At 34.2% G+C, this 13,590-nt stretch overlaps 1 protein-coding gene across 4 annotated transcripts in view; it reads right to left on the bottom strand.

Moving 5' to 3' along the window:
• The window catches only part of LOC106867371 (protocadherin beta-15), a 91,548-nt gene that overhangs the window by 41,001 nt on the left and 36,957 nt on the right, over positions 1–13,590 (bottom strand). For 2 of the 4 annotated variants that reach the window (XM_052972925.1, XM_052972926.1), the window contains exon 2: positions 10,145–12,580. In XM_052972925.1, coding sequence (XP_052828885.1) covers positions 10,145–12,526 — 2,382 coding nt within the window. In that variant the 5' untranslated portion in view covers positions 12,527–12,580. Of the gene's footprint in view, positions 1–10,144; positions 12,581–13,590 lie in introns of those variants that run through there. The other 2 variants (XM_014912226.2, XM_014912225.2) reach the window with 1 other exon arrangement.

The following is a 13,590-nucleotide window of genomic DNA, read 5'->3' as shown; positions in this document are numbered from 1 at the left end:
GTTTATTATTTTAACTCATGTCCATTGTCCGGAAATTTTTCATCACATATCTGTAACCTCTTCAGCAACACTTTTCATTTTCATGTGTGCTCTTGCTCCACTTGTAGTAAGTGGAGAAAAAAAAAAGAAAAGAAAATATATATGTGTGTGTGTGTGTGTGTGTGTGTGTATATGTATGCATGTGTGTGTGTGCACATGTTGATACATACACACACACACACATATACATATATATATGTATGTGTATTAATATTTATACTATACAGTATTTTAGATCTATTTCAGCTGATTTTGCCAATCAGTTTCATACTCAAGTTCAGTAAAATCAGCTGAAATGGATTTATAATATTGTATAGTATAAATATTAATATATCAACTCTACAATATTGACAACTATATGTGTGTTTGTTTTCTCTGACTTATGGAGTTTTAGGCAACTCTTAAGCAACTATGTATATATATATGTATATGTGTGTGTGTGTGTGTGTGTGTGCTTTATACACACACATTAAGGAACATCCCAATTACTGCAGGTAGTTTGTTTGTGCCACAAGAACATTGCAGTATTTACCTCTGTTTTTTTTTATCAATTAATCATATAATCAGTTAACTGGTTAGTAAATTATTTAATTAATTGATTGATTGGTTTGTCAAGTTCTTTCCTTATAATCTGTGACTTAATTGATGACAGTGTGTCCCTCTTACTCCTTCTTACACTACCACATACTCCTTGTTCTTTCCTCTTTGCTGCGTGTCTTATAGTAAATTGTGTTTAGCTATTTATATTTAGGTTGTGTGTTTGTAAATGAGTGCACATTAGATGATTTTTAAAGTTTTTTCTAGGTAAGTAACATGGAATATAGCTCTACTTGACATGTATCATTCTTTAGGAGATACAATTTTCAAAGATACTTTTCTTCTCTTTTGGTGATGTAACTAGTTGGTCTATAGATCTTTCTAAGTAGGATGCTCTGTGAAATGGGCAGGAAAACTCAATGATACTATATAAAACTGTTAGCTTGTAATGTGAGGCAGAGCCCATTTACTTAGTGATAGTTATTTAATCTAACTTAACTGAAAAGATTATACAATTATTTTTCCCTTACTGTTCGCCTGCAAGGTATATGTGTCAGAGAAGTCAAGTTAGAAGATAGTCTATAGAAAGAAATTATGGGCTTCGTCTCAATGGAAGCTGATTTGATCAGTAAGATAGACAGGTAGACAGAACACTTGGCATCTATCCTAATCTTCTTTGACAGCTTAATTAACAGTGAATTCTGTGTATAATAGACACTGTCTACATCATAAAATCTATTGGTTTTATTATTATCAATCTAACGTTTTGTTCATTTAACAAGATGTTACTACAGTAGGATAGCATTTCAGGCGATACGGAGTTATTAAATGGTTTAGTCTGAAATTACTAGCATGTGTGTGTGTGTGTGTGTGTGTGTGTGTGTGTGTGTGTGTCTACGTATGTGAATACAGATAGACATACATATACATGCATATTGGATTTTATTCTTTTATTCTGAAGATGTTATTTGTTATCAGGATTTTGATAATTTTCTATGTCTGAAAAATACTGTGGAACACAATGGCAGTAATCACTGCATACAGTGAACATACAACAAAAATGCTACCAGCCAATATCCAGTGGTACTAGAAACTAATTGCTATTTTAACGATAAGAAAACAAACTATTCAGATTCCACATAAATAGAGAGAATAATGGGCCCAAGAGGACTGATTCAATACTATTCTTGTCAGTAAGAGAGAAAAATAACATGAATTGCCAAGATAATCAACATTTGTGGGAAGAGTTTCATTTTCGGGAAATTGATGTAGATGTAATAAAGTTATCAAATGATTTGAAGTTGAAAACATTGCTGTTACTCAAGAGATTTGAAGTCATTTGAAATTACTCAGGTCACCATCAACATCTTCACTTTTCTAGTTATATTCATTGCTTGATTGAGATATTTTACAATTGTTCCTTACTGTCTGCTTCTATAACAGCTAAGATACTATTTTGGAGGTAGTTAGGATCTGATTTCTTATATTTGCAAACAGACACTATTTAAGGACACTCCAACTATTCACACTGATATGAGATGCTGGAAGAAAATGGAAAATAGTTTTGTGATGGTTTTCATATATGTGCATGTGTACTTGTGTTTGTATGTGTGTGTTATTAGTTATCAGTTTAAACTGATGTTGGATGTGTCTGAAAAGGCTGGACAAGAAGTTGAGGGACAGAAAGGATATACACACAATAAGCCTGCCCTCCCTGACAGCATAAAGAAACAGGTTTGGAGGAAGAGAAGAGATAGGAAATGTACTGGTGTAAAAGATCAGAACAATGAATTATTAAAAGTTTGTTGAAAAATATATATGAAGAATTGGTTTGCAGTGAAAAACTGGAATTATTAGGATTGGTCAGAATTGAAAGGGCAAAAATATAGACGGAATAGAGGCAGAAATGTATAATAAGCTATGACAAACACTGACTAAAGATATTAATAAAGGACATTTGCTATTTAGCTCGTACACTCGTTGCAATGGCTGTATGTATTATATGAATATGCACATTGACATACACACACATATGTAAAAACATATCTACATGCATCTCTATAGATTTAGATACATAAATATGTGTGTGTGTGTGTGTGTACAGAAAAATAGGTTAGAGCACTTGTGGGCATGGACTATAGATATGAATTCTTCTGGATAGGGAGAAGTGATGGGGATGGGTGGGATAGGTATACTTATGGCAGAGAAATGGATAAAGTTATTGAGATAATCAGGGTATGTGAGAGGATTATCAAGCTAAGAATCCTTTGTATAATGTAACAATGATATTTATCTCTGCATACGCTCCACATGCTGGACTAGCTGATGAACTGAAGGACTGTTTCTATGAGTCCCTTCAGCAGACTACCTTAACAACAAAGAAAATTTACCTTATCATTGTAGCTTGCAACTACAATAGACATGTTGGGCAACACACTTATGAGTTTTATGGCATGCATAGAGGTTTTTGCTTTGGCATTAGAAATTAGGAGGGAACAAGGCTCCTGGAATTCTGTGATGCAAATGACTTGTTGGACTGCAACACTAACGTCAGAAAACCATCCAGAAAATCAGTCTGGTGGGCACTTAAGCCAGTTTGATTACATCCTCACTGGAAACAGGGATAGACAGATGCTTATAAATGCTAAATCATTTCCCAGTGAGGAATATACAACTCGACTTAAGTTAGTGGTTAGTGACTTCAGACTTAGGGCTAGATGAACACAGAGACACAAACTGGTCTGGAAAAATAAGTTATGGATGCTGAAAGATCCATCAAACAGTCAGAGGTTTAGAGACATTCTGATTAGAACATTTGAGGAGAAAGAGGAAGAGGTTGAGACATGTAATGTAGAGGACAACTGAAAGTTCCTACAAGACAACCTTTTGAAGATTGCAGACAAAATATGTGGTTGAGGCGAAGTCTCTACTAGATGGAAAATGACCAGATGGTGGAACAGTGAAGTAGATAGAACCATAAAAGCAAAGAGACAGACTTGGAAAGATTGGAGAAATGGAGGCAGCAAAGACAACCAAGAGAGAAGCTAGGCAACAGGTCTATCTAGCCAGGGCAGAAGCAGAAAGCTGGAGGTTTTCTAATGTTTTATAGTGTGAAGACTTAAGGTGTTCCAAGTTGCTAGACAATGGGTTAGAGAGAATTGTGATGTTGTGTGAGAGAAGTGTGTACATCTGGATAATGGTTATGCTTGCACTTAGTGATGCAGGCAAGAAAGAAGTGTAGTAGTGCTACTCTGAAAGACTATTAAATGTGGAGAATATATGAAAGAAAGGGAATCTCCTCTATGTGAACCTAACAGAGGGACCAGCTATTTGTGTTGAGAGCTGTATGATAGATAAGTCAATGGAGAGCATGAAGACAGAATATCCTTGGCCCATCGGGAGTCACCGCTGAAATGCTTTAAATATCAGGTGGAGTAGGATACAGTCTAGACACCCATATAGTTAATCAGGTTACTCAGGAAAGTGTCATCTCCAATGACTGGTGTAGCAGTATTATAGTCAGTTGCTACCAGGGCAAGGAAGATGCCTTAGATAGAAATGATTACAGAAACCTCAAGATTTTTGGACCACATCATGAAAGTTATGGAAAGAGTTTTATAGCCCAGTTAATTAGAAGCAAAATCAGATTAGATGAAATGTAATTTGGCTTTGTGCTGGGGAGAAGCACTACTGATGTTACTTTTATGATCAGACAACAGCAGCAGAAGTATCTGGCCAAGAATAAACCATTGTACTTGGCAGATGATGACATAGAGAAAGCCTTTGATAGTGCCCTGTTGTGTGATATGGTGGGTTCTGAGGACGCAAGGAGTAGACAAGTGGCTTGTGAAAGCCATACAAGCCATGTACTGAGGTTCTGTCAGTAAGGTGAGAGTTAACCATGAGTATAATGATGAATTTAGTGTACAGGTAGGCATTCATCAAGGTTCAGTTCTCAGTCCCCTCCTATTCATCATCGTCCTACAGGCCATAACAGAGGAATTCAAAACTGGTTGACCTTGGGAACTGTTATATGCTGATAATCTTTCTCTTATAGCAGATTCTGTTACAGAACTAGAAAAAAGATCTCAGGTGCTGATGCAAAATCTGGAATCAAAAGGCCTTAAGGTTAATCGAGCAAAGACTAATATTCTAGTAAGCAAGAAAATGGACAGCACCATTCCTTCATCAGGTAAATGGCTCTGCTCAATGTGTAGAAAAGGTGTCGGCAGGAATTCCATACAGCATATCCTGTTGAAGCTATGGGCACACAAAATGTGCAATGGAATAATGGGAAGGTTATCAGAGACGGTAATATTTGTATGTGGAAGATACACAGGAACATAAACACTACAGATACTTGGAAAATCCATTTTCTCAACTGTCCCGGAGGCTATTTAGAGGTAGTGGACAAAATACTGCTACTTAGAGGACCTAATTAGCATTGGAGGAGGATTCACAGAAGGTGTAAATGCTAGAATAAGAATAGGGTGGAGAAAATTCTGAGAGATTTTACTTCTTTGGCAACCAAAGGTTTCTCTCTCCAAGTGAAAGGAAGATTGTATGATGCATGTATATGAACAGCAATGCTACATGGTAGTGAGATGTGGGCTGTGAACGCAGAAGACATGTAAAGACTAGAGAGGAATGAAGCTAGTATGTTCCACAGGATGTGGAATGTCAGTGTGCATGTGCAACAGAGTGCTAATGTATAGAAAGAAATGTTGGGTATGAGAGGAATTAGATGCAATGTGCAAGGGAGAAGACTTCACTGGTTTGGTCATGTGATGTGTATAGATGTAGATAGTTGCATACAGAAATGCTAATTACTTAAATTGATGGACCTTTTGGAAGAGGGAAACCCAGAAAGATATGAGACGAATTATTGAAGACTGATCTCATCTAGCATAAAGATACCTCCCTCTTTACTGTAGCCCAACTCAATTAGAAGGAATTTTAGTTTTGTAGCCTCACTAATGCTGGCGATATGTAAAAAAAGCATGCAAATGATGGTATCTGACATGGGATAATTCCTCTCGTGCTAATAATTCCATTTTAGTCTTGGCTGACAAACTATGTAAATAAATGAGGAAAAAAGAAAACCTTTATACATACATGCATATATGTGTGTGTGTGTATATATATAATCATTGTCATTTAATGTTTGCTTTCCATGCTAGCATGGGTTGGGCAGTTTGGCAAAAGCTGTCTAGCTGGAGAGCTGCACCAGGCTCTAATTATCTGTTTGGCAGGAATTCTACAACTGAATGCCCTTCCTAATGCCTGGGTGCTTTTCATATAGCACCAGCACCCATAAGCTTACAAGACAAGAACCTCTTGGTTGAGAAAGGGAGTGGAAAGCATAGCTGTAAAGGACATACTTGTATGAATGGATGGCTATGATTTTACTTAGCTTGATATGATTTCTTACGCACAGCAAATCACAAGAAATTTTGGTTCCTTGTCATCTCCTCAGTGAGGCCCAATGTCTGAAGACCTTTTTTCACCACTTCATCGCATATCTTCCTGAGTCTACCATTTCTACAAGTTCCATTCATAGTTAGAGACTGGCACTTCCTTATGCATGTCTTCCGTAGCCATAGTGCATGTTTCATTGCCATGTAGCATAGCTGTATATACACTGGCATCTTACAGTTTGTCTTTCATTCTGAGGGAGAGGCCCTTTCTTACTAACAAAGGTAGCAGCTCTCTGAACTTTGCCCAGCCATTTCTTTTATATATATATATATATATATATATATATATATACACACACACACACACACACATAGACAGATAGATATTCACACAAACACTCACATATATATATGCACACACACACACACACATAATACATAGACAGAAAGATATTCACACAAACACACACACATATATATATGCACACACACACACACACATATACATACATATATGAAATATGTGTGTGTGTGCATGCATATATATATATATATATATATATATATATATATATATATATATATATATATATATATATATGCACACACACACACACACACACACAGTTACCTAAATAAAACATGCACATTCAATAAATTACATCACACCCCTCTTGTATATTTGTATCCTCTGAATGTCTCATATTAAAAATATTGTCATTTAATCAGTAGATTCTTTTGTATTTATTAATTTTACAAATATTTCCAGTACAGAATCATTTAACACATTTTTCTTATAGAATGTAAATGACAAGAACAGGGGGAATTACTTTTGACTACTAATATAACAGCAGCTAATTTAAAAGCATCATTGTTCAAGTCCTGTTTTAAAAGATAAAACATACTATTTTCAGTATTTTTATAACTCTGAACTTCGTAGAACATTAATTCTTTTTTTTAATTGTGTTTTTCTGCCATCTTTTAATTACTATCAACAATTTAATTTTCTTTAGAGGCAAATTTTTTTATATTTTTGTATTTGAACAACAGTTTAGGAACATTTGCATTTGGATAATCACTCTAAGTTTTTGTCTATCCTATCTAATTTAGGATATTTAAATGGTAATTGGTTTATATTTATTGATAAAGTCAAACCACTCCACAATATAGTTTTATGCAAAAAAAAAATCAAAAGATGATGAAAAATGTTACTTTCACATCAATTTTTTTTTTTCACAATTATCAGATGGTTAACTTCCCATAAATGATTCATCTCTTTTTATTTATTCTTTATCTCATTAAATATTTGTCATGGCATCATTATAATATTTTGTGTTAATTTATTTTATGTATTTCCATTAAATCAGGTTTATTAGATCAAAGCTATTTTTGGTTGAATTAGCTTCCTTAAAATCAAAGTCAGTTGCTGATTTTTATTCTTGTAATACACTAGGGAGAAGCCCAACCCACAGTAGTTCACACCCTACTGTCTCACCACTAACCAAACATTTATCCATCTCCAACTCTGTAGCTTTGTTTATTGTTGTTCTTTTCTTTTCTTACACATTTCCTTCAGTTTCTCCATTCTAGTCTTGATAGAATGGTTTACGAAAACCCTTTCAAATGAATTGGACAAAGTAGGTCTCTTTTAAGCATGAACCATTCAACCATGGAGTAGGAGTGTCACTACCTTTTTGTTTTGCAGATGGGGTAAGAGATAAGGTTGGACAATTGTTATGCTGATGATATATATTGAGGCAAAAAGACACAACTCTCTTCTTATCTTCAGACAATGAGTTCTTCTTTTGCATTAATGGCATGTCAGTTTTGGAGAAATTCTTGATTCTTGAGATTATCTTCCCTTTTCATATGAAGCCAAGCTTAATTGCTATTGGTAATTATAACTCATCTTATAGAGGCAAAAATAATGTTAATAAATCAAGAATTTATGTTTTATGGTATTTAATATACCTGTATTTGTGTAATGTGTACTGCCAGTGACCATAACACAATGGCTAAGGAAGCCCATGTTGGAGCCTCTATGTGGTTTGCTCAACCTACTAGAAATAGCAGTCAAATCTCTCATCACTTCCTCTTATTAAGTAAGGAAAGGATATCTTACACAGTGTAGTTCTGCATAACCTGCTGAAATGCTTTTAATCCCAGGGACTAGACTACAACCACTGGCACAATGGTTAAGAAAGATTCTATATCATTCATATAACCATATCAGCTTTGCTCTTCATCACAAGTACTGGATTTGATTCTTACATCTTAGAAGACATTACCAGATATCCAAGAGTTAGGAGTCATTATTTTAAGTTGAGACATTAATGAACAGACTATTTCAGAACTCACTACCATCTCTTAAAGGTCTTTATCTTTTAATTGTCCCTGGATCCATAAAATGATACACTACAGTATATAGTAACTCTACGTCTTCTTTACAAAGTTATTCTTTCAGTTAAAATGAGCTTACAAACTCTAAATGGATTAAGTTATAAAATTGAAATATTCACTTTATTAGATTATTATTATTATTGTTCAGTAGTTTTATTTTTATAACGTGCTTTCACTTCACTACCGAGCGCAGCTCTGTGCGCCTTGGGTATGTGCTGTGGTTTGCTGTGGTGCTCTTATGGTTACTGTATTGAAAGTGTTTTGCGTAGAATGTGTGCAGTACCCAGTAGTGCAATTTTCTGTATGTTATATATATTTGTAAGTCCTGGTATTTTTGTTATGTATTTGTCTGAATATTTTTTTATTATACCTAAGGCACCTACTATGATAGGAATTGTTTCTGTTTTTAGATTCCACATTCGAGTTATCCCTATTTCCAGGTCTTTGTATTTTGTTATTATTATTATTATTATTATTATTATTATTATTATTATTATTATTATTAGTGAGCTGGCAGAATTGTTAGCATGTTATACAAAATGCATGACAGCATTTCTTCTAGCTCTTTACATTCTGAGTTCAATTACCATTAAGGTAGACTTTACCTTTCATCCTTTTGAGGTCAATCAAATAAGTACCTGTCAAGTACTGTGATTGATGTAATCAACTTGTCACCCTCTTCTAAAATTGCAGGCCTTGTGCTAAAATTTGAAACCATCATCATGATTATTGTTATTACTTGTTACTGCTCTTTTTGTACTTCCTGTTTTGTATGATGTATGGCTGGGTCCCAACTGTGTACCTGAGGTGTTGTGGGAAAGATGTCACCTCATTGACAACACCCACAATAACATGTGAGTTGTTTCAGAGCTGGATCTTCATGCCTTTGTACTTGGTCAGCTTCTTTGTGACTATCATGGAGGTGTTCTTTTTGGAAGGTATTGCAATGTTCATAGATATACACCTCTTTACACCTCATGTCAATATTTTTCTTGATAATGATGTCAGTCTTTTTAGCCTTTATCTCTGCCAGTGTGGATGGGAATATGGTAAACAATGGTGGCATCATTGTCATCCCTCTCACTTCTTACTACAAATCTCCTCTTACAGATGTAATAATCCATTCTTCTGCTATTACCGTCTCCGATGAAGGGATACATTGGATTTTCCCTGAAACAGCTGTAGGACTTTATCCATAAAATATAATTCTAACTTTGCCATTGGTCTCTTTATCCTTTTCTTTCTTATATATATATATATATATATATATATATATATATAGTTCAGATTTACAGAAAATAAAACACTAAGACAGGTGAAGGAACAACAAGCAGGTGTATTAGTTTAACACTCAAGAAGAATGGAAAAATCATTGAGGTTTCAAGCCTACACTCTTCAACAAAAAGGATTGAGAGAAAAAAAAGGGAGAGAGAATGAAAAAAAAGAAAAGAATGGAAAGAGAAAAAATATGTGTAGGGATTAATGGTTCAACATGATGAATATATATATATATATGTATATATATATATATATATATATATTTCTTCCTTATAATTGTTGAAATTGCAATGTTTCTAGCAATGAATACATGTCATCGAGGTTTATTGAAAACTTCTATTATTTTGTAACTCTGGAAAATCCTGTTCACCAATAGTAATATAGAATTAATAAATATAAATTAGTAATTTGTCAAAAGAGAAATCTATGAAATACAAACCAAATATTATGTAGTAGAAAGAAAATAAACTTACCGTTATAGATTTTGGAAGCGTCCGGACTAGAGTAGCTGTTTTCCAGTCTTTGCTCGAGTTTTCCTCAGGGTAAAACTGGCTTGAAGATATAATTGATGGACTATTATTGCTGAGCATCTCTTCTGGGTTTTTTGTCACAACTATAGGATTGTTTGTTTGATATATTAACTGTTTCATTTCTGCTCTTGAATGGTATTGAGAATTTTCACGAACCCTTGCAGAATTATTTCGAGTATTGGTGCCTCTAATAAAGCACAGTGTCACAGAAACCACAATAGCCACAGATATTATTACAGCTGCTACTACTATGATAATTACCCAAGTTAAATTGAGATTGTTACCAGACTGTAAGTGGACAGCTGTGAACATTGGTGACGTCTTATTACTAACAGTCAGTGTCAAAGAGACAGTTGTTGTTGCTGATAGAATTGGAGTACCACTGTCTTTCACAACAAACTCAAGCTCATAGGATCCGGCATCATTTTGGTAAACTGTGCGAGAGTAGGATAACACACCAGTGAACGAATCTAGTTTAAACAGCTGTCTCTCATTACCTGAAATGATTTCATACCTGAGAAAAGCATTATTTCCATTGTCTCTGTCTGAAGCTCTCAAAACTGTGATGTCGTTCTTACTTTGCGGGTGATAGTGGACATCAAGTGTAAAAGGGTCAACACTAGGAAATGTAAAATATGGAGCATTATCATTTCTATCCAATACTTCCACTTCAACATTCACTGTGTTATTCAGAGATGGTGTTCCATTGTCTTTCACAAAAACCTCAAACTCATAGAAATCTCTGTGTTCTCTGTCTAAAGACTGGTTTGTTGAAATAAAGCCATAGTTAGAAATTTGAAAGGGAATTGGATTCCTTTTCTTGTGCAATAGGGAATATGTTAGCTTACCAGCCAGTCCCAGGTCAGGATCAGTGGCATTGATAAAGCCAATAGGAAAATGTGGTTTTTCATTTTCATAAGTTAAAAATTTAAACATGTCTTTGTTAAATTGTGGTTGTACATCATTGGCATCAGTGACCTGGAGTGAAAACATTTCTTCTGTTTTAAGAGATGGGAAACCTTCATCTTGACAAGTAATCAAAACATTATAATAATCTTGTGTCTCTCTGTCAACAGAACTTTTCATAACTATTTTGAATTCTTTTGACCCCATGGACACCAGCTGTAATATATCATGATGGAGGCTACAGCTGACTTGTCCATTATACCCAACATCATTATCAGTGACCATCACATAAGCAATGAAACTACCAACTTTGGTATCTTCCGAAATGGTAGCTGTGTTGTGATTGAGGGCAGAAACATAATCAATATCAATAGATGGAGGATTGTTGTGTTGGTTGATAACATTCACCAGAACTGTTGCTATAGAACTGAGAGGAGGGCTGCCTCCATCCCTAGCTTCTATGTAGAGTTGGTATGTCAATTTAGTATCTAGACTAGAACTCTCTGTTGAAAAAATTTTGCCAGTAGAGTGATCTACTTGAAACTGTCTTTTAACAATGTCTGAAGTCATCGGGCTAAAGTAGTAAGAAACTTTCTTATTGTCTCCTGTATCAGAATCTGTCGATGAAAGTGTGAGGATTGGAATATTCTTATTATGTGTGTTTTTGATGGATACATTATAAATATTTCTAGAAAATACAGGTCGATTGTCATTCTCATCTCTAATTATTACTCTAACTTTTAAAACACTCTCTTTAGGTGGAGATCCCTCATCTTTAGCCACAACATTTATGTTATAGATTTCCTTCATTTCTCTATCTAGCCTCTCTTCTAAAACAATTTCTAACATTGAGATTCCATCAGCTCTTCTAGTTACTAATAATGAAAATGGTTCACTTTCAGATTTTGCTAAAAAGTATTTTATCATGTGATTATGAAATCCAACATCTTTGTCAATTGCATTAGGAATGGACTTTTTCATTCCCTTCCCATCACCTTCATCAAATTGTAATGAAATCTCTTTGGTGGGAAATGCTGGTTGATTATCATTAATGTCTTCTATTATTACTTTCACTTTTAATATCTTCATAAATGTCTTTCCTTTCCTCACTGCTACTTTAACTATTCTGGAACATTCCTTGTTGTACGTACACAGAGACTCAGCATCCAGTGTTTGAGTAGTGTATAGTTTTCCTGAGTTGGTGACATTAAATAAGTGAGAACCACTCTCGACTGTCCTTTGTAGTTGTGTAAATGTAATGAGAGTGTGTTGTTGATGTGTGAGAGGGTGTGATAAGTTAGAGTCAACAGCAATGTCTCCTATATAGGTGTGAGGACTGTCTTCTTCGTTGACGTGGTAGGTGATGTCCATGCATAAGCAGAATTGAAGCAATAATATAGATAAGTATTCTACAAACATATTTCCATGTACAGTTGCTTCATATGAGAGAGCTGTTAAAACTGTCAGATCATTCTGAAAAACATGTAAGTGAATAAGAAAATAAATTTAATTACATTCTAAAATAAATTCTTGACTTCATTTCTATAAAAAAGAAAATGCAAAGGAAAAGGAAGAAAGCTACTGAAAATAAGTCTAAATATGTTTCCATTTCCTTTCATCTGCTATTGATTTTTGGAAAACAGACTTTTTTGCTTATTTGTGAGATTTCCCTCCAGCATATTGATATTTTAAACTCATAAAACTTGACTTTTAGCTGAAAAAATGTTGTTTCACTGGAAATAATTGGCTATGGTGCATTCTGTGTCATGTTCATGATTGCTATGGTATAATTACTTCAATATGCTCAACTTGACATCATGATCAGAAGTAAAGTTAGCTCCCCTGTACTCCAGTCAGTAAAGATTTTCAAATCTTATTTATTCAATGAAATATTATTTCATTAAAAAAGTTACTTCATTATATCAATCGGTAACCATTTCTTTATACTAAATTATAATAGTTTATGTTTATAATAAACCTGAAGTAAAATTTTACTCCCTCAGTTGAATTTACATTAGTGGAAATTAATTCTATTGACATTTTACAATAAACTAAATTATTATAAGATATTTAGATATTTCATTATTATTATTATTATTATTATTATGCTTATTAAAAATAAAAAAAACTTAATCAGAAGGAAGGACAATGCCAATGATCTTTTTGCTTAACCTCAGTGACTTGTGGGAGGAATGGACTTCAGGCAAGACATCTGACATAATATAAGGTTTGCAACAAAATGGGCTCCTCTAAAGGGACAAAGGGCCAGGTGATACTGTTAAATAGAGCCACAATTAGGACATTGGAAATAGCTGAAGCAGTTGTATGTTGGACTAATCAAATCCTACTGAAGTGAACCAGGCTTTCATTCTTTCTGCATTAATTAGAATAAACATTAACAATATAATTGGTTTCTCCATTTGTCTACCTTACTTTCTGCATAGAGAAATATTAATGAATGATTTAGTTTAAAAATATGTTAG

The sequence above is a fragment of the Octopus bimaculoides genome, chromosome 14 (genome assembly GCF_001194135.2).
Source record: "Octopus bimaculoides isolate UCB-OBI-ISO-001 chromosome 14, ASM119413v2, whole genome shotgun sequence".
Taxonomy (NCBI): domain Eukaryota; kingdom Metazoa; phylum Mollusca; class Cephalopoda; order Octopoda; family Octopodidae; genus Octopus; species Octopus bimaculoides.
The sequence above is the reverse complement of the archived record's forward strand: the minus strand, read 5'-3'. Positions and strand labels throughout refer to the sequence as shown.